The sequence below is a fragment of the Mirounga leonina genome, unplaced genomic scaffold (genome assembly GCF_011800145.1).
Source record: "Mirounga leonina isolate KUSES-001 unplaced genomic scaffold, KU_Mleo_1.0 Mir_166, whole genome shotgun sequence".
Classification (NCBI taxonomy): domain Eukaryota; kingdom Metazoa; phylum Chordata; class Mammalia; order Carnivora; family Phocidae; genus Mirounga; species Mirounga leonina.
Window position 1 is genome coordinate 10363652 of NW_023270418.1, and position 26508 is coordinate 10390159.

General features: G+C 39.0%; 1 protein-coding gene across 1 annotated transcript in view; it reads right to left on the reverse strand.

Annotated features, from left to right (window-relative positions):
* Positions 1-3323: 3323 nt before the first annotated feature.
* LOC118016255 (doublecortin domain-containing protein 1-like) overlaps positions 3324-26508 on the reverse strand; it is a 227197-nt gene continuing 204012 nt past the window's right edge. Inside the window, exon 20 of the mRNA XM_035013706.1 lies at positions 3324-3520. Within this exon, the coding sequence (XP_034869597.1) occupies positions 3324-3520 (197 nt within the window). The remainder of the gene's footprint in view (positions 3521-26508) is intronic.

Here is a 26508-nt window from a genome sequence, read left to right on the forward strand (position 1 = left end):
ATGGGGAGCGGCGGGCAGAGGGAGAGGGAGAAGCAGGCTTGATATGATGAGCTGAAGGCAGACCCTTAACTGACTGAGCCACCCAGGCACCCTGAAATTATTAATCTAATTAAAGAGAACTTTGCAGGAATGTTGTAAAACATCACTAAGGGACAGATATTTTAAGTAATCTATTTTACAGTAAAAGAACATAATCCAGAAGAGGATCTGCTAGACTGTTTCTGAATTTAAAATATAAATGTAGAGAAAACTCATACCAAGAAAAGCAAGCAAGCAAGCAAGTAAGCAAGAAAGAAAGAAGAAAGAAATTGGTTCTAAAATTGAGAAAAGTTACGCTACCTATGGAGATGATTAACAAATAATGGAATTTCTAAGAGAGGAAATTTTTTAAAAAGGAGATGAATTATATATTTAGGAGCTCTTTTTGCAATAGATTTGGTGATCTTTGGCTGGTTTCCTCAGCCCATTCAGTCATTCATTCTTTCATTCACAGAATATAAACTCTTTTGGTTGTATTCCCTAATTTATTCTAAGGACACAGAGTAAATGCTCATTAAATATTTGTAGAATGAAGGAGTTGATGAATTAATGAGTTTATTAACTCACAATTTGCTTTGCTATTCTTGTGCTAGTTGCTAAAGGGGAAAGAAATCTGGAGCTACAGTTTTGACTCTCTGGGAGTTCCAAGCTTAGTGAGAAAAATAGGTACATAAGTATACAATAATATAGTATATGAGTCCCATGATCCAGCACTTATGATTCTTTTGGAAAATAATTACAAATAATAATTAAAAATATAAATATAATAACAATACATCAACATTAAATATAAATATATAATAATACATAGGTATATAATTCATATAAAACACAAATTATATAAATATAGTAAATATAATGACAATATAATAAAAAAATCACAAATGTAAATTTAAGTAGCTCCACAATTTCCACTTAAATTTTAAATTTCCATTCATATTACTCAAAATTGTAACATTACATATTTGGAAGGAGTACTTTGATGGTTCCACTCATCTTTTGGTCCCTTACCCATTTCCTCACAAGTAATTTTTGCTATGAGTTTGGTTCATATCTTTCCAAAGATTTTTGCATGTATGTGCACACACATGCACACATGCACACACACATAGTATAGCTTTTAAAGTGTATGCTAATGGGGGTACCTGGGTGGCTCAGTCAGTTAAGTGCCCCACTCTTAGTTTTGGCTCAGGTCATGATCTCCGGATGGGGTGATCCAGTCCTGTGTTAAGCCCTGCATGGTCAGCTCCATGCTCAGCTGATGAGAGGGTGGAGCGGGGGGCAAGGGGGCGGGAATCTACTTCCCTTCTCTCTTTCCCTCTCCCTCTGCCCCTCCCCCGTTTGCGCACACACTCTTTCTCTCTCTCAAATAAATAAATAAATTGTTAAAAAAAGTAAAGTGTATGCTAATAAAAGCAATAACACGTATGTATACTCTTCTGAAACTTTCTTTCCCTCAACAGTATGTCTTGGAAATCTATCCATATTAGTACATTTTAATCTTATTCTTTTTAGATGCTGCAATAGTGGCCACCACATGGCTACCATTCATACATGGCACCGAAGGAGTTGTGCAGTGAACAGCCTGCACAACTGTTTGTGGCAGATCTCTGCCCTGCTTATATAACATGATTATACCATAGCTCATTTAGTTGTTCCTCTATTGGTAGACACATAGGTTGTTTCCAGTCTTGAAGTATTACCAACAATGTTTTAATGAGTATCCTTGTACAACCTATAATTGCTAAAATGTCCGGATAAGTCTAATGAAGTCACTCATCTATTTCAAATCCTACACTTGGCATCAGAAATTCCTTTCTGAATTCTTGTGTGTTGTGCATACACCGAACAGCAGAAATATTAAAAACAAAACCAAAATAAGCCGTTTGAGAAATTGAGAGGGACAAATAACCCATTTATTCTTTAAACCCAGAAGGTTTAAAAGATGAAAGCCTTTTCCTTTGATTTCACCATGTAGTATGCACAGAAATTAAACTTTTCCCGAGTCCATCTTTTTGCCTCACCCTGACTTGATTTCATTGTGGGAATGTGAAGATATAATATGTATGAACTATTTGAAGCTAGCTGGGATTTTATGTGTTTTTGAATGGCAACATTTCTTTTCCACCAAAGATAACTTTATGACAAGTCACATTTATATTGCACTGCTCTGACATTGTGTTCTTAGAGATTCATATAGCTCCATGCATTCAGCGGAGATAGACGCTTTCCCCATAATGCCTTGGATCTTTCTTCTGTACAGAGTGTTTTTGAATATTGAGGGCTGTTTGTCTGAGGCACAGCCACTTGTAAACATGTAGGCATCCCTGGGGAGCTGTGTACTGCTCAGGTAATGGTGAAGCAACCAGTTCTTTCTGGTGTCAAAGCAGCTTTTCGTGCAGTCCTCTTAAGGAAACATGGGCCAATGAAACAGATTTAATGAAATTGCTAAGTGTTAGAAATGGCATCTTTAAAAGGGAGAAAATGGACAAGAGCCTCCTTGTTGTCCTCTGGCTGTAACTTGTGGTATTGATTCTGGCCTTTGGCTGGATCTTGAACTAAGTACAGCAGAGGTCCAGGTACCTTGACCTCAAATGGAATGTTTACTTCCTCACAGAAGGAACTGGCTCCCTGTATATGAAGAAAGGATGTGGAGTGGAAGCTTGGAGAAAGAAAAGGCTGGAGAAAGAGCAATCGAAGCCACACCCAACGCGTGAAGGCCAAAGGCCACATTCAGGGATCAGAGGAGACTGCCTCCCTAAGAGGGAGCCCGATAACCTGACCCCACCTGCAGTTTTGTTTCACAATGTTGGGCAGAAGATTCTTTCTTTCTTTCTTTTTTTTTTTTTAAAGATTTTATTTATTTATTTGACAGAGAGATAGAGAGAGAGCACAAGTAGGCAGAGAGGCAGGCAGAGGGAGAGGGGGAAGCAGACTCTCCACCCAGCAGGGAGCCCAACGTGGGGCTCAATCCCAGGACCCTGGGATCATGACCTGAGCCGAAGGCAGCCGCTTAACTGACTAAGCCACCCAGGTGCCTCTGGACAGAAGATTCTAAGACCGTAGGCAAGTCTTCTCACAGTGGTGTTGTGAGACCCTTACCGGGGCTGGCTCTGTGGCCGAGTAGTCTGCCTGACCGCCTTGTGGGGTCGAAGCACTCGTTCCCGCCTTTAGGTTTGCATAAATACATATGACTCAACCTGCTTCTCTACTTAGAGCTATTGAATTTTCAAACAGGAAAGTAGCATAAAGATTACCTATCAAAATCTTTTTCACTTGGAAGATCAGGGCAGCAATCCCCAGAGTGGATAAGGGGCCTCTGAGGCTAGGTCAGTCAGCAAATTAGTGATCCCACAGTTGATTTCAACTTTGGGCACTTTGACCATCCCTGGCTCTTCTTCATCCTTATCGTCATCCTCCTCTTCATTATCATCACTACCATCACCATCGTGGGTTTCCTTGGAGGTGCTATCCATACCTCCTGCGTAATTGGTAAGGTTCCATCAGCATCTGGTGGGAAAGACTCAGCAGTGTTTGTCTTTGCTGCATAATGAAAAGACCTCAGGATTCGGAAGCACATACACTTGGATTTACAAACAGACTCCGTCTTTTACTTTACTCTGAGTGACCCTGAAAGCCACTTTATTCCTTGGAGCCTGTTTACTTGTCTATAAAATGGAGACAATAATGTCTGTTTTAGAGTTCCTGTGAGGCTTAAATGGGAGCGATACCATTAGTGTCTACTGCCTGGTGCGTGGTAGGCCCTCAGTAAATAGGACTTAGGATCACTGTTAGTATGGCTATTCTCATTATTATTTCTAGGAGACTTGAGTTTGAGTCCTGGCTCTGTTCCCTAAGCTTGAGCAGGTCAGTTCCTCTCTGAGAGCCTCATTTGTAAATGGGGGAGTTGAAAGAGGTTCTTTCTAAAGCTCAGTGATAGGTCATGATACAGTGCTTCTCCAGCTTTGACGTACTTTGGATCACCTGGAGGTCCCACACCGAGAGATTCTGGTTCCGTAGGTTTGGGAGAAGCCCAAGAATCAGCCTTTTTAACAAGGACTCCAAATCTTAGTTAGCTCTTGTTATAACTGGGAAAAGTGACAATACCCATGTGATAGGATAATGGTGAAGGGGAAATGAAATCATAGAGCATAGTTTTGGGCACATGAGAATTACCAAATGAATAGCCAATTGCTGTCATTCTTCCCTTTGTCACTTTGCTTAGCACATATCCCCAGTCGGGAAGCTAAATTTGGCTCCTAATCAGGACTCTACTGTATGGTATTAGATGCAAATATTTTAAAAATTAGAAGATTTCTGCATTCTCTTGAAGTCCCAAGAGATCTGGCAACACTAAGCTTGCCACAGTGTCCAGCGGCCGTCCCTGGATGTTGAACCAGTTTCCACTCACTCTGCTCCACGTGTTGATTTTTCTTATTTTTCCCCAGTAGGCATCTGGGTTTGTAGATTCTTGCTGTAGGATCTAATTCTGCCTCTCTATCCAGAGTTTTAGAAGAACTAAGAGACTATCCCTTTCATGGTGTTATTCCAGCTATTCTAGATTAATTAACCAGCTGTTCATGGGCAGAGCCACGCCCCCCTCTTCGCATCACAGCTCCTTCTGAACCTGAAAAATAATGGACAGGGGAGTTTGTCTTTATAACTCTTATGATATAGCGGCATAATTTAGGATGAGTTCCAAGGGGGGAGCATTATGAAAGTCTACTGAAATAGTTTGCCAGGGAACCTAACCCAAGCTGAGATGTTGCCTAACAGAATCAAAGCAGGGTTTAAAGTCAGCTGCTGCCTTTATTACACACTCAAAACTTGGCAGAGGAAGTTCTTTGGGTTGGGACCACATGAAAGAAATCCGGACAAGTGAAGGGTGGTTGAAGAGAACAGATGGACTTGGACATCTTACACCATGGTAGTAATGCTCTGACTTCCAAAGATACCTGCTTGGATGCTCTGAAAGTTATCATCATCTTTGTATTTTTTTTTTCTTCGCTAGCGACGGGTGTCACACATGAAAAAAAAATGAGGCAAGAAAGGGCTTTATACAAAGGTATTGAGGCCACATTTGTCAAACCCAGAATCCCACGCAGATTTGGGAACTATGTTTCAAGCTGAGCTCAAAACTTTCAACTCTCAAAAGTGCTACTTACCCCAAGTAAAAGGCAATTTTCCAGCTCAAAGAAAGGCAGTTCTGCAAGGTTCAGGAAAAAAGGTCAGAAGACTCCTTGTACATCAATCAGCTCCTGGAAAACAACATGTCAATGAGTTAAGTGAACACGAATCAGGCACATATGGATTGAATTTCCCTTGAAATACTCCTGGGGTCCAAGTTTAAGGGGTGGAGTGGAGGAGGGGTGAAAAGTCTTAGGAAAATCTAATGTATTCTTCTGCAGACCCCAAACATTTGAAAATGCTTCCAAGATGTTGACTGGCCAGGCCACAAGTCTTGCTGGCCCGAATCAATGTTGAGGCTAGCTGACCTTTGTTTCTGGAGATGAGAATGTATCTAAGGCCTAAATGATAGCCCAGGGCTTTGCTGCATTGGTTTCAACTTCATTTCATGGCATGGAGATAGGGTGATCTGGTAGAGCGTGGCTTTGAAGTTCCAGGGAAGGGGAATAGATTTATTTCAGAGAAAAAATGAACTGTAAGAAACATTCAAGTTTACCAGTCATTACTGCCAGTAGCCTATGTTTCTAAGTAAGCAAATCAACCATCCTATGCTTTCTCCCTTCCTGGAATCATCAGAAAAGCAAGTGGGAATTAATATAGATGTGGGGGAGAAAAGCAAGTGCAAGAGAATTTTCCTAAGACCATTCCACTTGGAAGTGTGTAGCGTAGTGGAAATATGCTTTATAAATAGAGGTTCTTGTAAAATCTTAAGAAAGAGAACAATGCAGCATTGAAGTCTATTGTACCCCCAAGTGCTAAACAATAAATGTAATGGGTAAATAGCATTTAGATTTTGCATCCCACATAGGGTTCATATATGTGGAGCCTTTTTAAATCTGATTTTAGGTGAAATTGTAAGAATTCACTGTTGACAATAAGTTAGTTCCATCATAACCACACGGGACCCAACACTGATTAGTACCACACCCTTTCCCCAGAAAGCTTCCTAGAAAACTTAAACTGGGAATCATACATTTAAAACTCTTTAAAAAGAAACCTGTTGAGAAACAATATGGTTCAATTTTGTTTTCTAGGGCATTTTGTAGTTGAACTATAATTTCTCTTAAGGAGAAGTACCAAACTAGAAACTTCTTGGGCAGCAGAGGGAAACATTATGGACTTTTTCTCCTTCTTCTTCTTCTTCTTTTTTTTTTTTAAGGCAGGAGGTAATCAGAGATAAATGTTAATGGGATTTTTTTTTATACAAATGATGCACTGTCAAGAGAAAATTTTTTCACAATTGTCAAATTGTGTAGACAGTGTTCAAATTGCTCATTCATTATCGGGAGCACCACCAAGTTGAAAACATACTTTTTCTAGTCTGTGGCTGATTGATGTACATTACTCATATCAGGCTAATGGCACTTTATTTTCTAACAGTAGCAAGTAATGAGTGACCTTGAGTGCATATTGTTTCCCTGCAAGGGTTTGTTGCTCTGCTTCCTTCATAAGCACCCCAAGGAAACAAGGCCCCTGTATTGGTGTTTTGCAGCAAACCTCATTTCTTTCATGACTTTCTGTAAAAGAATTTGATACAGGGATAGAAGCTAACCTCAGTGAGTAAATGAAATATTGATCCATGCTACTCTGGCCTTGCCTTCACCTTGTCCCAGGGCGGTGAGTTACTGACTTTTCCGTTTTGGCTGTAATAGGAATTATTACAACAGGCCTGTGCAAGTAATTACTTGGCATGGTAAAAAAGGAGACTCCATCATATATTTCTGTAGAGACATTAGTTTCCATCAGCCCAGCAGTCTGCTTTTTTGGCTCTGTCTTTCCTACTCTTGATTCAATTCTTTTAACCATCATTAATCACACTCCTTGTCAGCAGAAGTTTATCAAAAGTATTAAGTGAGCAAGGTTGCCTGGCCTCCTTAAAAAAAAATCAGCCAACACGGGGCAGTAAATTTCAAAATATGGAAGGTTGGTTCCGTGATATATATGAGTGTCTCTTCAGCTAGAATGAGCCGTTTGTTTTAGTGATAGATATTGTAGTTTGAGCTGTGATAGAATCCTTCTCAAGTTTATGTGTCGTGGGCTATCGTTTATGAGAGACCATGTGTTTCTAAATGGTGAAGGTCATGGCTGATGGCAAAAGTAAAAGCAGTGGTGATTCATTAAAAATAGTTAATAGGGCCTGTGGCTGACAGGGATAAATAGAAACATGTGGCTTGCCAACCCACCAGCACCTAAACTGACATTGTGCTTTTTGGTCCCAACTCAGTACTTCCAATTGCTGGACAGCTGTGAGTGGACGGACAGACAGTAGGCAAAGCCACATCTTGTGAACGACAGATGCGGAAAAACTTTTGGAAACACAACTGCAGATGATCCATGGAAACTCATTTCCCTTCACTTTGGCATGGCTAATATTTATTTTTAAATGGGTACTGATTTTTTTTTTTTTTTACTGACCACAAATATGTTCATCCTATGAAATTCGAATACCTTAGAAACACGTGATGTAGAAAATGAAAAATCCCCTGTTCTATCTGAAATGCTTAATTTCTTTAAAAAATGATCTGAGGCAAAAGAGGGCATAATGCTGGGATCTGATCAAGCTGAGAAATGGTTCCATGAGCGTTCTTGTGTTAGTTTGTATTCTATTACTGTTTGCTTGAAATAGTCACAACTAAATTTTTTTTTCCATTTCACAGCTCAATGAAGCCCCCACCTTGAATCCCAACTTCCAGAGAGAATCCATTTTATCCATCTGTGTATATCCCTCCACGTATGTGTGGTAAAGTAAAATGTATATATGTGTATATGTATATATAAAGAAAAATAATATATTCAGTATCATAATTGAATAGATGTAATATATGTTTAAGTATTAGGTTATGTTATAATACAGGTCCACAAAACTTGATTTAACAAAATTCTAATATTTAAATATGAGACTTTGATTAAATTCATGGACTCCTTCATTCAGAAGTATATCAAATATTATCCTACTAGCAAAATACGTGCAAAACTTGAAGGAAGCCAAGAGGCTAGAGGTCTATTTCCAGTTTGCATTCAGCATTTATGTAATAAGTGACTCTGCTCCTGGTCCTAATACAACATACATTCTCCTTGCAAAACTTCCTGCCTACTCTGGAGACTCCTAAGAACTAGAAAAACAAAAAGGATTTTGCTGATTAAGATCAATAGAATTTGATGATCCATTTCAGAAGTGTAAATCAACAAAAGAACGTGTGGAAATGGATACAGCCAGCCCTTAGGCATTTTCCAAATGAGCAAGTATGGATTTTCTATACATTACTTCTAATGAAGAAGGTTTTAAGCACAAAATTGTTTGGGGATTTGTTGGGGTTTTGTTATTTGGGTGTTTTTTGGTTTTGTTTTTTTCCCCTCTCTCTGAGAAGTCAGTGAAAAATGGCACAGTGGCTTGAAATCATACTGGGAGATAAACATCTTCACTTTTCACTTTAAATTGCCTCTTTTCCCTAGAAAAACAAATCATCCAGGATAGTTAGAGTGATTGCTACCTCCGATGGAAAAGGGTAATAACCAAGAGGCATCCGAATTCATTAGCAAGTTTCAGAGCATAACACAAAAACAAAAACAAAAACAAAAAACAAACCCAAAATTTTATGTAAGGATATAAGACAGAAGGAAAAAAATTAAGTAGGAAAAAAGAAAAGTCAAAGAAGCAGAATCCTCGTTGGCAGCTTCAGGCTGCTCTGCCCGCATTTGCTGTCTGGAGAGCAGTCCTGCGCAGAGATACCCATCTCACAGAATGAGCCATCCCTTTCCATGATTTGAAAAGGTGCAGGTAATCCCACAGTGCAAAGAGGTTGGGGTTTTGCAAACCAAGTCCTCCACCTAAAATTGAGTTTTTTAATTTGTTGACAGTTAAGGTTGCGGGGCCAGAGTCATTACAACAAAACTTCCGGGCAACGGCCGTGCATTCAGTTGAGAAACACTCAGCAAGAGGATAGAACTGCATCACAAATGAATGTGTTTACGGGGTTGCGGGGGGGGAGCGCTTAGCATCAGATCAGTAGAGAGGACAGGGGACATGTGTGGTGCTTCATTCAAGGCCAAATGGCTGTGGGCACAGAGGATGTTTTGGATATCATCATCCTGAAGAAGATGTTCACAGTGGTTATAAATTGACTTTTTATGGAGAAGCTAAGACTATTTCTAACCTATTGCACTGATATTATATTTAGTTAATATTTTATGAAAGAAAAGTCCTCCCATTAGAGGGAGCAAATTGCTTTATAATTATAGTACTTCACAGAACAGACTGTCTGCCTCATTTTATGGCAAAAGCAAAAAGCACAGCTGCCTTCCCCACATAACTTCTTTACAGAGTCCTTGTGGAAAGTGACTTCCTTCTCATGCTTTTTTCCCCTTTATTTCAAATATTAGTTTAATTGAAACAGAAAATCAAGTTGCATATTTGGTATGGCTTAATGAAATATTGATGTAGAGATTTCACTGAAGCAGGAAAGGGGCACACTGGGGAACAGAGGTGAACAAAGACACCTTCTTCATCTTTCGAACTCTGGTCTGACTTCGTGCCACCATGACGGTGACTACGAGCCATTAAACATGATGGCGATTTGAGGAGCATGACTGTAATGAATTGGTGGGCAGATCAGCATACAAATTTCATTAGAGAGTGTAGACTGAATGGGAATGGAGACTGGGTTAGTTTCTGTGCCACCATCTTCTTTTTCTGCTCCTCACCACAGTCTTCAGCGAGAGGCCACAGAGCTACATTCCTAGCAGACAAGGAACATGTTGTGTTTCTTTTGTATTCCAGAGCACACCACATGGTTGGTGCTAAGTAAATGTTGCTATGAAAATGCCTTCATTGGATTGAAATGCGCTGTGTGGCAGACGCTGTTAGTGCCCTGATGTATCTTGTTGGCAATCCCCATTCCTGTGACCACTGATGGAGTCTTACTGCAGGTGCCTGGAACTGTCTACGTAGAGGCCTTCTCTGGCCCTTGGAGCATGCTCCACCTTCAGCCAGCTGGGACTGACTTGGGGAATCAGTGCCCCAAGAAGCAACTTGTAACCAGGGATGAATGGGAGTTGGAGAACACATGCTCCTGCCCCTCACTCCTTGGATTGGTCAAGGCCTTTGTGTCTTCTATGGACTTTCCCAATGACCTGAACAGCAGGTACCCTGAACTCTAATTACCCACACAGCCGTCTGCTCATGAACATTCCCTGTGGTCACTCTCTTTCCTTTCTTGTTTCGCTTCCTCAGGCCCCTACCGGTGCTTCCAGGGATCACTCTCAAATAAACAAGTAATAGCACTCAAATCCTTATCTCAGGTCATGCTTCTGTGAAACCCCAGCTTTGACATGCTGCTATTCCAAGATATCAGGATAATCGGTTGATGAGAATTGATGGAGAGTCTTCTGTGTGCCTAACCTTGTGCCAGGTGCTAGGAAGCTATGATGAAGTCATTTAAGATATTTACTCTTACCCTGCTCAGAAATCCTTTGCAATTAGCTTGCAAGATAAGACATCCATATTCAAAACAATGAGTGGACCAGACAGCATCATCCAGGGCTACAATAAAGTCCAAAGTATATTTTACAGATAACTGGGGAGAAGGATGGTGGAACAAGGTTCTATATGTGTAGTGTGGTTGTAAGTCAGAGGAAAGGTTGTTGGACTGGGGGGGAGGCAATTTGGAGCTGAGGCTGCATGGGATTCAGAGGATGCTGCACTTACTGCACAGGAAGGTTATGTCCCCAGGCATCGTGCTCTGCATGCAGTGGGGGCTCAATAAATGCTGTGTGGATGGAAAAAGTTGCAGGCAAATTGAATTAGTCATCAAACTCAGATTAGCTATGTTATGTATTCTACCTCCAAAACTTTTGGTTTGTATTATATAAATGCAAAAGTACAATCAGCTCTTAACATGCTGAGATTTTATTTTAAGTTTTTGCCTTCCCACTTTTCTTCTCTTTCCCTTCTCCACCTACATCATTGTCTTGTCTCTCTCCCTCAGAAGATCTGCCATTCTGTAGCTGGGTGACCATAGGCAAGTTATTTAATCTCTTTAATTTCAGGTTCCTGATCTGTGAAATGTCCAAAGGTTGAATATGACTTTCAGGTATGGCTTATTTAACCAGAAGAAATAGAATCCCAGCCTCTCTCTGTTGTCTTGTCCTCAACTCTACCCTATCGACTTTTATTGCTGAGCTCCAAAAAATATTGGAGTTTGCCATTGCTGGATTAGATGAAATATACAATTCTTTTTAACTCTAACGAAGCATATTGAAACAAGCAAAAGGTTTGGACCTATGATTGTGTGGCCTTGAACAAGTCACTTAATCTCTCTGAGACTTAATTTCTATTTTCAAAAAACGAGGCTGTTGCTTTTATACTAGAGATAATTACATAAAGTACATGGCTCATGAATGCTCGGAAAATCGTACATTTTTTCATTAACTATATTGAGATAGAATTTATATCAAATAAGAAGCATACATTGTAAGGACACAGTCTGATGAGTTTTGAAACATGTGTACACCCAGGTGACCTCTCCTGTCAACATATGGAACATCTTTATCACGTCAGAATGTTCTCTAGTGCCTCTCTGCAGTCAGTCTACCCCTTCACCTCTGGCTCCAAGCAAGCACTGATCTGCTTTCTGTCACTACAGATTAGATGTGTCTTTTTCTAGAGTTTTATATAAATAGAATCATAGAGCATGTGCTCTTTTGTGTCTGATTTCTTCCTCTCAGTGTAACGTTTCTGTGATTCATTCATGTTTTTATGTGTATCCGTGATTTGTTTCTTTTTAATAAGTCATAGATCTTATTTTACTAACCTAGACAAAAATAGTCTTTCTTTCTAGGGGCCTTTGGGCACTATCTTATTTTGCAGACATAACTGTGAATGATGGATGAATTATAAATGGATTGAAAGGACACCTGAGATAATAATATATAAGTCTTTTTCTAAGGAATTTATCAATAATAATAATAATAATAGCTGATGTTTATTAAGTACTTACTTTGTAACAGGTACAGAACAGAAAATAGGGGATGTTTTAGTTATCTTTTTCTGTGTAACAAAGTACCCCAAACTTAGTGGCTTTAAATAGTAAACATTTAGCACCTCAAAGTTTCCATGGGTCAGGGACTCAGAACTTGCTTAGGTTGATGATTCTGGCTCAAGGTTTCTTATGAGGTTGTAGTTAAGATATTGGCCAGATGGGCCATCATCTAAAGGCTTAACCAGGACTGGGGTATCAGCTTCTCAGATGGCTTGCTCATGCGGCTAGCAAACTGGTGTCAGCTGTTGGTGGGCAATCTCAATTCCACACTATGTGAACCTCTCCAGGGGGCTGCTCAAGTGTCTTCTCAACATGGATCACTTTGCCCAGAATGAGTCATCCAAGAGAGAGCAAGGGATAAGCTGCAATGTCTTTTATGACCTAGCTTCAAAAATTGCATACTGTCATTTCCCCATATTGCACTGGTTGTACAAATCAATTCTATTCAGTGTGGGAGGGGGCAGTTGCGTCCCCAAAAAAGATATGTTGAAGTATTAATTCTGGTACCCATGACTGACCTTATTTGGAAACAGGGTCTTTGTAGATGTAATCAAATTAAGATTAAGTTGTACTGGATCTGGTGGGCCTTAAACTCAATGACTTGTGTCCTTATAAGAAGAGAGAGATTTGGAGACAGAAAAACACCAGGGAAGAAGACTATGTGAAGACAGAGGCAGAGATTTCTGTGAGGCATCTACAAACCAAGTAGCACCAAATATTGTTGGCAACCACCTGAAGCTAGAGGAGGCAAGGAAGGGTTCTTTGCTAGAGGCTTCAGAGGGAGCATGGCCCTGCCAACACCTTGATTTTGCATTTCTACTTTCCAGAACCGTGAGAGCGTATATTTCTAATATTTTAAAGCCACCCAGTCTTTGGTAATTTGTTATGGCAGCCCTAGGACACTAATGCAGGGACTAAATAATGGCATGAATACCAGGAGGTAGGGATTACTGGGGGCTATTTTGGAGGGTGGTGATCACTCTGACAGAGTGGTCAGGGAATGTGATAAAGTTTAGACTGATACCTAAAGAATGAGAAAGTAGATGAAAAGGAGGAGGAGAACATTTCAGGCAGAGGAAGCACCTTGTGAACATCTAAGCAGAAGAAGAGCTTGGTGTGTCTGAGGAAGGAAGAAGAGGCTCATCTTGATTGCTCCCTCTTGGTTAAAGGAGATAGACACGTAAATTAGGCTGGAAAGATGAGCAGAGGCCTGATAACGCTGGGCTCACAGACCACTGGAAGGAGTTTGGGTTTTAAACAAAGGGCAATAGGAAGTGACACACTTTTGATTTTAGAGGGTGACTGGCTGCCTTGTGGACAATAGACTGAGAGAGACAAGAATGAAGTGAGAAGACCACCTAGGAACTACTGCAGAAATCTAAGCCAAAGTCCAAGAAGTTGGTTGAGGGTGAGGGGATGAAGATGGATGGAAGTGGATAGATTATTAGAGATATGGATTGGGGCTCAAAAGATAGGATTTACTCATTAGACGTGGAGGATAGGGATACGGATAAGGAAAAATAATCAAGGATGATGTCTGCAGAATTCAGAATATTCATCCTCAAGTAACTGAAAATCCTATTAATTTTAAATATGAGCTTTATCCATTAGGGGATCTTCAAACTTAGAATTCTTTGCCATTCCCTATTGCCTATAGGAAAAAATCCACACTCCATAGCATGGTAGAAGACCAATCGCAATCAGTCCTTTGCTTAAATGCCAGCCTCATCTCTTCATCTACATTTAGTCATTCTGAGCTATTCATCATTCTAGGAACATGGCAGGGCTACAAAACACATTCCATTCCTGCTGCCTGGAACGTCCTTCCAGCTCACATCCATGAAGCTGTCCATATCCATCAGGTGTTTCAACAGCCCCCTACTTTGCTCCCATAGCATCCTGCATACCTCTTTCTTTGTTCTTACTATATGTTAAGTATTTATCCTGCCATATGTTATATGTCTGTATGTCCCATTAACCAGGGGCCTCCTGAGATCAAAACAACCAATCGAATTCTTATTTTATATTTGTATTTGCTTTTAGCACTATCTCTGGCACATTGTAGAGACTCAATTAATGTTTCTCAAATGAATAACAGAGGTAGGGGAAGGATTTATGACAGTTATTGGTAGATAGAATTATTTCTGATGAGTATTGACATACCATGTTTTCTCCCTAAATTAGAATCAAAGAACCCCAAAACCCATCAGAACAGATAAAAATGTGATTCACACATTTGCTAAATTTTCATTTGACAAACACTTACTGAACACCAATTATGTGTCTATCATGGTTTTAAGGGATCATAGCAGGAAATAGGATAAAAAAAGTGCTCAATTCTCATAGATATTAAATTCTTTTGAGAAGAGATGAACAATAATCAAATATATAGAGAAGCTGAAGAAGGTAACTTCAGATAGTAATAAGGGCTGTAAAGAATAAAACAAGGGTGAGATAGCAGGGACTGTATGGCAGGCTCTGACAGGTGAGTAGAGGAGTAGAGAAAACATCATGAGGCAGCATGTGACAATTTGGGAAACAAATTTTTCAGTGAGACAGACCCTGACTGCAAAGGCCCAGAGTGGAACCCCATGGTGTGTTTGAAGAAAAAGAAAAAAAAAAAAAAGCCAGTTATATACATGAAGTTCTGTTTCTAAATGCCATGACAGGCTTTATATTTAGGAAAATCAAAACAAAGAAAATTGTTAATATACTTCGAAACAAATTTAAAATTTCATTAACATCATATAACATCTATATTTATCTATAACCTACTCTATCACCTATCTATCACCTACTCTCCTTTCTTGTTATCTTTCATTGCCATTTAATTTGTTTTTTAAAAAAAACCCTAATGGCTGTATAGTATACTTCTCTGGATGTAACTATAGTTTAATCAACTCTCCATGACAGACATAGATAAACAAAGTTCTATGGTAACCATCTTTAATTCTAAATATTTTGCACATACATGATTATTTTTCTTGTGACAAATTATTCCAAGAGACACTGCTGAGTCAAAGTGTAATCCACATGACGGATTTGCCCTTCCGAAAGTTTATAACAGTTTGCTGCACCTCCCAGCTGTGCACAGACAAGTGGACTTAAATCTTTAGTGGCAATAATGGAGGTCGGATGCCCAATTAGAGTTAGCTTGCTTTGTATCATACAAACAAAAGGAAAGCCCCAAATGTGATCGGAGCTGCCATCAGGTTGCCTCCATGGGCTCCTTCCATTAGCAGTTATTTCTATCGCTGGAGCTGTGGTTGCAGCCCTGAGCCATTTGAAGTAGCTCAAAATCAACAAACCATTCTCAGGAGGCAGAATGAGGGGAATCCCATCTAATGGCATGCCTGCATGGCTGTTTTCTGATTAACTATCTTTTTTTTTTTATTTTTTTAAAGCATCTTACCTAGACAAGTTCTAAGAGCTCCTAGGCTTTGCCAAACTGATCACCAATAGTATTGGAAATGGCCAATTTATGCCAGAAACTTCACTGAGAGTTCAAAGAAGCTGACATTGCTAAATCTACTAGCTTCTGCTTTTTAGTGACTGTCTCCACAAAGCTTTGGGGCAGTCAGTGCCCTTGCCGAAAACAAAAGAGCAACACGTGAAAACTGATTGTTTGAATTGGGAAAAAAAAGTAATCTAAATGCATTGTTCCTGAAAGTCTTAAAAATTAACAGTCAAGCCATTTAAATTCTCTCTTGCAATCATAGAAATTGACAACTGGGAGAGTTTGCGGATATCATCTTGACTTATGATTTCTTACCTTTGAAGAAGCAAAAGCCCACTTTTATGTAAAAATTATTTTTGGGAATCCTGATTTGATAGTAATAAGTCTTTTAGTATGTTGTTTGAGAACATACATCATGACAGAGAGTCTATTAATTCAGAAATAATTTTTAAGTTTATTTTAATATTCCAGAAACAAATCTGCATACCACTAAAACAGAAGCTTGTATATAAGCAAAACATGTGACTTACTCAGCCTCCAACAGTGCACGGATCACTTGCAATGAACTACAAGGCCATTTCTTGGCCCTTCTCCACCTGAGGTGTTTGTGAGCCACAGATTGGGAATTGCTGAGCTTGTGACTTTACCAATGAGGGAACTACATTTCATGAAAGTCTTGTGAATTATCCAAATCACAGGAGCTAGAAGCAGAACCAGAATGCCTGAGTTCTCCTCTAAGCTCTTTCTTGGCCTGAGCTGGAACCACAGCTAAACCACTTATTACCAGTGTGATCTTGGGCAGGTCACTTACCTCCACTAAATCTATTACCTTCACACATGGAATGAATATTCAGTCATACAATTCATGTGGATGCTTCCTTTGAAAGCACAATGCCTGACGCAGAAAACAAGTGCTCTGTGCACAGACTACTGATGATGATGATGATGATGGTTATGCTGATGTTGATTATTTCCATTTCCACAGTATCTCTGCTTCAGGCTTTGTGACAAACAAATTAAAGAGCTCCAAACCTTCTTTACAATTTCCCTGCCAGTACTCTTTGCTTATCAATTCTTTAATTACCGGATGCAACCCCATGTAATTCAAGGCTGCAGAGATGCCTTTTAATTTGGGGAGAAGGGGGAAGCAGTTCCTTCTCTGTAACTTACAAACTAACCTTGCCTCCTGGGTATTTACATAAGAACCTGAATTTATTTGTCAAGGAACTATGGGGATAAATTGCCTTCAACTCTTCCACAATTCTGTGCATATATTTCATCATTTGCACCTACCTCTGCAGAATGATATTCTGTTTTGAAAAAGTGAAACTTTGTATGTCTTGACTTGTAGGATCATGAACTCTGCTGGAAAAATTGTTATTTCTGCTATGAAAATTGGTCTATTTGCTGGATTTTCATTTAAATACATTGTTAAAGTAAAACAAACAAAACATAAAACAGCAACATCCTCATTTCTCAACACTTCCATTAGTGTATAGAGAAGTTCAGAGATCCTCTTTTTTTTCTTTTCCCTCTTGTCTTTTTTTGCTGTTAGGGTCGTTAGGACTACAGTATAATGAAAGTGTTATCCTAAAACAAATTATAGTAGGAGCTAAGAATTTTATTGCATTTTGCAAAGGACTATCAGAGTTTCTTTCAAATTGCTTTTCTATATTCACAAATGATAACACATTTGGCCCTTTTTTTTTGGACCACACATGTGTATCACAAATTATCATATACATCGGGGAGATGCTTGTTCAAGACAAAAATAGGCATAAGAAAGAGAAGTTTTCACTATTCCTGTGATGTAAATCTTAAACGAAACTGACACCAGTCACCTTGGCTAAAAGCTCGCTGAATCTGTTGCGATAAAAATTGTTTGCCAACAGAGGACATGATGAGCTCCACAGTGAGCGGGTCAACACCTGAATTAACTTAAAAATGGAAAGAGAGGAAAGAGTGTGAGCTAGCAGAGAAAAACATCCCAGCTGTGCATTCACAAGAAAAAGACTGCGTCTTGACTCGAACACGGATGATTTAATCTTGGGCTTATCACTTAACCTCTTGGAACATTTTCCCTTATTTATAAAGTGGGAAGAATGATAATCTCAGCCAGTTTTGCCTCTTAGGTAAAAGGGCTGGTAAACTATAAATGTTGACAAAATGATGCAAGGAAAGTGAAAGCTATTTAAAAGTCTCTCTTCATTTGTTTTCACGTGCCAGGGAAGAAATTAATAAGACGTAAAAGTAGACTCAACTCTAATTCCTTATTTCCACACATGGTGAAATATGTATCATCTGAGAGAGAAATAAAACAATGCTTTTATTCTTGCATCAGGAAAACACAAAAATAAGATCTCTGCACACTGTGATCTAATCGTACTTTGCTGTATTTCATTTCCTTTAGAGTGGACATTCTTATCTGACTGTCAAAGGTTAGGGTCACGATGTTGAAACTCTATATTCACTTTTATCTCCCACCTCTCTAACAATCTGCCTGATGCAATCAGTATTAGGACTGCCTTATCTGCCCTCTAAAATATTTTGCTGTTAATCACCAGGTAATTCAATTGAGACAGTAATTGCTTCTTAAAAATAGCTGAATGTATACAGTTTCCTTTTTGATGTATAACTAAAGATAAATTTTATCTGTTTGCATATATCCCTCTGTGACCTTTTAGAAATTACCCACAGCTCTAAAAACATTACTTTTTACATAAATTTTTAACATAAATGAGCTAAGCCACTGCCATAATCAAATATGTGTTATTTCTTAATTTTAAACTAATGATTAACATTTGAAAAAAGCCTTCCATAGGTGCGATCAGGCTGGAGATCAGACACGGTAAGAAATGTTTCTTTAACAAGAGTGGCGGTGTCTGAAAAGGGAATACCATTTATTCTTTTTAGGCAAATCTGAAGTTTTCCACGTTCATCACTGTCATCAGTGACATTTAATTTCACTCTCTGGTTAGTACCTAAGGTCTCTGGTCCCTGGGGTGCGCGTTACTTTCTGAACACTATTTTAGAAGGACTCTACTGGCTGTGCACCCACCACAGAGCAAAAGGGGGGATTGGAAAGTAAATCTGGCAGATGAGTTCCATGATAAGACACAGACACAGAGTGTTTTCTTAGTGACGCTTGCACGCTCTTAGCTCACAAGGTGACCCTCAGCGCGGCTCTCCCGGCCGCCAGTGTGGGTTGGTGGCAGCTGCTATGTGCTATAACCCGGCACACACGCCAAAATCATCACCATGTGATTTACCACTGAATCAGACCGCACTCGCTTCTTTTAAGAAGAATGGTGCCTGTATGTAAAAACCATGAAGCGAGCACTGTTGGGCGCACTTGGTGGCTTATTCATTATTCTGTTTGGTGGACTGGTGAGGTAGAAGAATAAAAAAGAGTTATTGTTCACATCTCCATGTGATTTGACTCAGGCATGTTTAAAGGGTAGCTTTTGTACCAGGGAGATGAAGATTTGATCTTGCCCTGCTCCTAAAGTAAATATTTATACTTCATCTGATCTAAATGAACATTGGACTCCACTATTATTTTTTTTTTCTCCTGGTATTTTCTCTTCTCATTAAAATCTCTGATGCTGCTTTGTCATAGTTTCCATCCCGACTCAGGGTCTCATGCTCATTATATACTGGCTCTGAGTTTTGGGACAAAGGTCATTTAAAGATGAGAAAGTCATGTTAAATAAAACTGGGGGAGAAAATTTGAATATGGCAACAACCACAAATCTGTTATAAATATAATGAGTTTTGACTACTTTTCCTCTGGAGAAAAATTCAAGACGTCAAAGAACATTCTTTAACTAGAAAACTTTTATTTCATAAAACATTGTCTTTTAACTTCTTACTGATCTGTCTTCTTTTGGAAATGTAAGTGATTGTTTAATGACAAACTGACTCTTGCTGAAGCCACAAGCCAATTGCATATCTTTCTAAAATAGATTTACTTCATGGAGGGATGGAGACAGGGATGTGTAGCAGATACAAGTAAAATTTAAAATTCATTGAGAAAACAGAACAAAAGCCATTTAAATCTGAAGTCAGTTATAAGTGACAAGGTGAAAAAAAAGGATGTGAGCTATATCTTTTATAGAGTCAAATATAAAAGTTGGACTGGAATAACAAGAAAGACATAATGGTAAGGTATTACCAATTGCCACTTTTGGGAACATTCCCTACTTGTCGGGCACACGCTAACTACAGGCTTTATCTTATGTATAGGTGCAGCCAGAGGTGAACCGATTTGGATTATAATAACGCAACTTCTTGAGCCATGTCATTTCACTATGGCCCTTCTCAAGCATGTCAGCTCTTTATGTCAGTTGCGCTTACAAAGACTGACGTGGATTCTGCGAGCTGGCACAGTGTTGAGGGCTGGGAGAACTGTCATGACTTTTTTACTGTTCTGAAGTTCGATCTCAGGATGTTCTCCCCCAGCGCACTCTGATTTAATGTCTCTGACCATCTCATCCATGCAGTATTATCCATTTCATCATTTTTCACAATTTTCTTTTGTACTGTTACAGTTTTGTTTATTGTTTTGTTTCTGCATTAAAAATTAATTACACATTGTTATAAGTGGTTTTGTGAGTGTAATCCTGTGTCTATGATACATGAGAGCCACAGAGGACAAAATGGGCAAATGGTAATTAATGAAGGTGATGCCTTGGGGCGCCTGGGTGGCTCAGTCAGTTAAGCATCTGGTTTTGGCTCAGGTCATGATCCCAGGGTCCTGGGATGGAGCCCTGCATCGGGCTCCTTGCTCAGCAGGGAGCCTGCTTCTCCCTCTGCCTGCTGCTCTATCTGCTTGTGCTCTGTCTCTCTGACAAAGAAATAAATAAATACTTTAAAAAATAACTAATGAAAGTGATGATTTGTTAGCTTGTATGATCATCAAAATTAACTATAGAAGAAATTATGTATTATTATGGGTTTTGGTGCTCTTTTGGCATAAATGGTGCCAATGTTAGAGTTCAGAAACACATAAAACTTAATTTTTTGAAATTAATAGAGATTCCATTTTTATTTCTGATAATTAACACTTTAGGAGGTAACAGGCACAAACTCTGTATAACAAGTATAATTATTCTCATTTTGCCATATGAGAAACTAAATTGCAAATAACTTTAATGATATGCCTAAGGTCATACATCTGGGTAAGTAGTAAAGTTGGGGTACAAACTTAGTTCTGACTTCAAAAGTTGGTGTTTTCAAATCGTTACCACAAGGACAACGCTTGTCTAACAACTTGCTTGCCAAATGAGAGTTTGTAAACTTCCTCCAACATTTATGCCATGGTTTACAATAATTTTAGAAGTTGTCTTTGAGTCTTACCTTTGGAGGCTATTTGTTAAGTTCACAAAATAATGTTTCAGGACTTTACAGTCATCTTTGAACATAACTTGAACATCTATCTGTTGACAAGAGTTTTTGCTGACTGAAACTTGCAAAACTCCTAAAAGGACTAAGACTTGGCACCAATGCTATTTCTTTTGAGAGAGAGAGAGAGCACATGAGTGGGGGAAAGAGTGAGAGGGAGAGGAGAATCTTAGGTAGGCTCCACGCCTGTACCAGCAATGGGCATGGAGGTGACACGGGGCTTGATCTCACAACCCTGAGATCATGACCCCAGTCAAAATCAATAGTTGGGTACTCAACCAACTGAGCCATCCAGGCACACACCCCCCACCAATGCTATTTTTTAAAGAATGAGATGCAGACCCTAGGTGCTGAAAGAAGAGTCTCTAAAATGGCTTGAACCATGACAATATTATTGTCTCCCACTCCTAATTAAAAAGTCATCAGCCAGCACTTTAAATTCTGTATATCTGTTAAAAAAATAACTTAGAGGTGTGCTTGGATGGATCAGCCAGTTAAATGTTTGAATCTTGATTTCAGCTAAGGTCATGATCTCAGAGTCATGAGATTGAGCCCCGCACAGGGCTCTGCACTGGGTGTGGAGCCTGCTTGAGATTCTCTCCCTCTGCCTTCCCCCCACCCCCACTCATGCATTCACTCTCTCTCCCTAAATAATAATAATAATAATAATAATAACTATCATCATCATTTTGTCAATCATAGACTCAAGGATCTTAGCATTTAGAGGATTTTAAGAGACCACGTGATTCAAAAAAGATAACACAAGGAGGTAAGAAGAATTATAATTTTGCCAGATAATTTTTCTGAAGAGTAAATTCCATAGGAGACAATGGAATGATATATTCAAAGTGATAGGAAAAAATAACTATCAACCTACAATTCTATACCCAGTTCAGTTGTCATTTAAGTAGGATCTAGGACTTTGCTTTTGGGCAAGACCATGAGACAGGTCAGGGGACAAAAATTGAGAACAGCAAGATCTTAGTAGGAAATAGCCAGTGATGTGTAGACCAAATGAAGAAACTATTTCTAAGGGAGATCCAGAGATCCTGACTGTCACAAATATAGCCTGTCATTTGTGATGAGTTCTTGGTTTGAATTATTTATGTTTTCTTTTTCTCCACTCTACTCCCCATTTCAGGCAGGAAATCACCAACTATGTTTATTGTTTCAGGAGAGGTATGTGGTAAATTGCCTACTAAATACTTTTCATCCTGGATTTTGTTTCTAGAAGACTAAGATTCTAAGATCAGAAAAGATTCACAAGCATAGACCAAACAAATGGACAAAATAGGAGGATATGAGGGAGAAATTCTCTAAGTCTCAAGAGACACCTCACCACAGTCTCTCCATCCTGCACTCTTGCCTCTCCGACTTCCCATGCTAGAAGAATAGAAGGTGGGAAAGAGAAAGATTGAAGGAGGTCTAGAAGACTCAAGGATAGAGTGGAACTCCACTTTACCTCCTAAAAGAGATAGAGGTGGTGCAAGACCTCAGAGAGGTTTGTGGATCTCAATATCAGAAATAAATGGTGTCCTTTCTATCAATATCATCTAATGGGCAACACATTACCATAGCGGCAGTGGCTGTGGTGACAAGTGGAGGGAACCATAGGTAGCCTTCCTGGAGGAAGAAACCCAAATATTTAGAAACTGGAAATACACTTTTAAATAATTCATGAGTTAATTCAAAAATCACAATGGTATTTATGAAATATGTGGAACTGAATGATGGTGAATCATTGCATATCCAGACTGTCAGCGTGCAGCTAAAGACTTCAAAGGAAGACCAGCTTTAAACACACAAATTTTAAAACATGAAAGATTGAAAACGAGTAAAGCATTTAGCCCAAGAAAGTAGAAGGAAAGAGCAGTGTACAATGGAATCAAATGGAAGGAAACAGTAAGTGCAGAAAATAGCATAGAAAACAAAAAATAGAACAGAGCTCTGAAAGCTGGGTCTTTGTAAAGACACATGAAATATGTAAACTGACAAAATTTTTCGTGGGAAAAAGAAACAGGATGTAGACAAACAATATTAGGAATGAAAAAAGAAGATAATTTCTGACACACTGAAAATGGCAAAACCGTAAGAAAACATCATGAGCAAGTTTATCCTAGTGATATTTAAATCTTAGAGCAGATGATTTACCAGAAAAAACATGAATAAGCAAAATTGAAGCAAGAAGGAACAATTGTTGTAATGTATATAAAACCGTTGAAGAAACTAAATTAATGAGAATTTTATTCGTCAAAAAAAGAGGATCAGACCCAGATAGGTGCCTTCAATATTGACATGTAAGCATCATCTTGTATGAATTATCCCAAAGATAAGAATGAGAGGGAAAGCTGTCCATCTATTGTTACAGGTCTATCAAAACTGAACACAGGTAGCATTTACTGTAAAAATCATATAGCTAGCTCATCAATGAACACAGATGCAAAAACTTAAATAATGTTAGTGGAATAAGTACAATATTGTATTTTAAATACATAATGACCTAGTAGAGTCTATTTTCAGAATACAAAGATGGTTATCTGTGAATCTTTGTCAGTTAGAAGCGTGTTCAGGGTCAAGCAGCAAGAAACTTGTCTAGAATGGTTTGAACAAATAGGCGTTTACTTTACTCATCCAACAAGAAATCTGGATGAAGAGAGTTGCTAGTGTTGGCTCAACGGCTCATCAATATCAGGACTGATGATCTGTGATTCTTTAGCTATTTTTTTTTCGTAGTCATATAAAGGCTTCTGCCTATTCTAGCACTGGACCCAGGTTCAAGAAAGGAAGAATGAGGATCTGTCTGCCATGTTTTCTCCTTTTATTTTCCCTGGAGTCCTCCTGGCAGAATTGCACGTAGGGGTCATCAGCCAGACTGGCCAGGACGCCACTTCCAGCAGAAATGGAGAATGCAAAAATAGAGATGAGTGTAATCATAATTAGCTTCCACCATTCTGCTCTGAACAAAACCTGGATTCTGTTAGCAAGAAAACAGGAGGAGAATGAATATTGCTTCTAGTTGTATCTGCCTTAAATATCTAGCAAAGAATTCATTATATTAACAGAGAAGATTAAATGAGAAGAATCATATGGTTGTCTCATTAATGCAAAAAAAAAAAAAGCATTTGGTAAACTAATAAAAACTCTTGTTGAACGAGAAACATTAGAAATTTCTTTAACTTGACAAAGAACACATATCAAAAGCCTCCAGCAATAACATACTTAATGCTGAAACTTTAGAAATATTCTCTTTAAAGTGAGGAACAAGACAAGGATGCCCATTATCTCTGACATGGCAGGGAATAAGTAAATTATAGTCTATTCATTCATTCAGTGAAATGCTATCTGTCACTTAAAATGAATGTACTATATCTTTATCTATCAACATGGATATATCACAAACATATATAAAAATATCCACTAACCAAAGATATACAATGTATGATGCCACTGATGTAAATTTAAAAACCTAGAAAATATTACTACATATTTTTGTGAACATCTGCATTTGTAGTAAAATTAGAAGCCACAGCATCACTTCATCTAGGGAGAAAAGGAAGGGAAGGAGATAGATGACAGCTACAAGAAGGCTTTTACTGATTTGAAATATTTTATTTCTCTTTTTAAAAAAAGATCTAAAGCAAATATGTCAGAATGTGTTAAATTGGGATTATGGGCACATGGTTGTGTCTTTTAGATTATTTTCTGCACATATCTGAATGTTTCACATATTTTATAAGGATAAAAACCTCAAGAATGTCTTCCTTTCATCCCTGAGGTCCCCAGTCTATGACAAGCCCTAGAATCCCAAGAGTGTTTTGGTGGTTTGTCGGATGTCCCATGTGAAACAACCAGCCCCAGAACCTTCAAGGAATGGCGCTGATCTCAACTGCCCTGTGGGTTGGCCCAGACATTTTGCCTCTCACTCACCCAGCTACTTACTGAAGCCCCTGATTTGGGAGCCCACAGTTGGTCCTGATTCTTACTGTTTTTGCAAAGTCCCGTAATAGTTTTCCTAGATGGGAGAAAGATACTTCTCTCCCAATTTCACTCCCAGATGAGCAACTTATACCAAAAGCAAATTGCTTTAGGCCTCAAGTCTTATAACTTTGTACTGTGTAACAGAAGTCTACCCTTGCCCCTTCCTGCCAGACAGACACACTGCCCTTTTCTCCAAGACTGGGTCACACTTCCTAAGTGGGCCAAGCTGGAGAAACCCCATTAGCAATGCACAGCGACTGAAATCAGCCAATCCCTCCCACCTGCCAAGACCCCAAGACTCTAGGATAAAGACCCTAATCTCAATGTGAGCAAATGAGTACTGGTTCTTCTCAGCTTTTAGGTGCTCTTTGAGGCTAAGGCTCTACCATCCCTGTTGTCACTACCACTACCTCCCTTTAGGGAATAGGAAAGTAAGAAGAAACTAGAGACTCTAGTGGAACCGTTTGCATTGGACAGGTCTGGCTACATAATTTGTAGGGCTCACTGCAAAATAAAAATGGGAGTTCCTTGTTCACAAACTGAGCATGGGGCCCTTTGTGATTTCACAGGTCACATATCCAGGAAGCTGGTCCTGGCACCTGGACTGCTTCCTGTGGCCTGTAGTCAGCTGTCTCACCTCCACAAATCCTGTCCCTCTAGACTAACTGCATCTCCCAGCCAGAAATCCTGAGAGGATGAAATCTGTCCATCCTCATTCACAAGAGCCACATCACTGGGAGTAGATGATGGCCATAAAAATAATCATGATCTTTATTCCTGTGGCCAATCACAGCAGAAAATAGTCTAAAATGGTGTATTTCTCAAGGTCTAGACTAGCTATCATATGTTGAACATTTTACTGTGCATCAGAAACTAAACTAAAAAGTTTTTATTAATTATCTGATTTAATTCTTATAAAGGCTTTATATGTAGGTATTATTATTCCCATTCTACAGATGAGGAAACTGAGATTACCCAATTAATAAGTTTTTAACATGGTTCTGTTTTATCTGAATTCCTATTTTCTCATTCCCTTTTCTAAATAAGAAAATAATCCAAATGGGTCATTGATTCAGAATATGGTAACTCACTGTTAGACAATATTGATTAAAGTCCCACTGCTCAGAGGACTAGATACAATGAGAAGAACCACAAGAACTAAATACATCAAGAAGGTAGTGAGTCACTTGAGAATATGGCACTTATTAGTACAAATATCAACAGATAACATGGTGGTCATCAGGTTTGCCTGCAGAGTTTCTGCCTACTTCTGGCACGTGATAGGATTGCAGTGTCCCAACTACTTATAGCCACACAACTTACTTTTCCCAATCAGATGTTAATCCATTGAATTAACTTGAGGGAAGAAGCTTTATCTATAGCTCTGCTACATTATCGTTCCCTCTG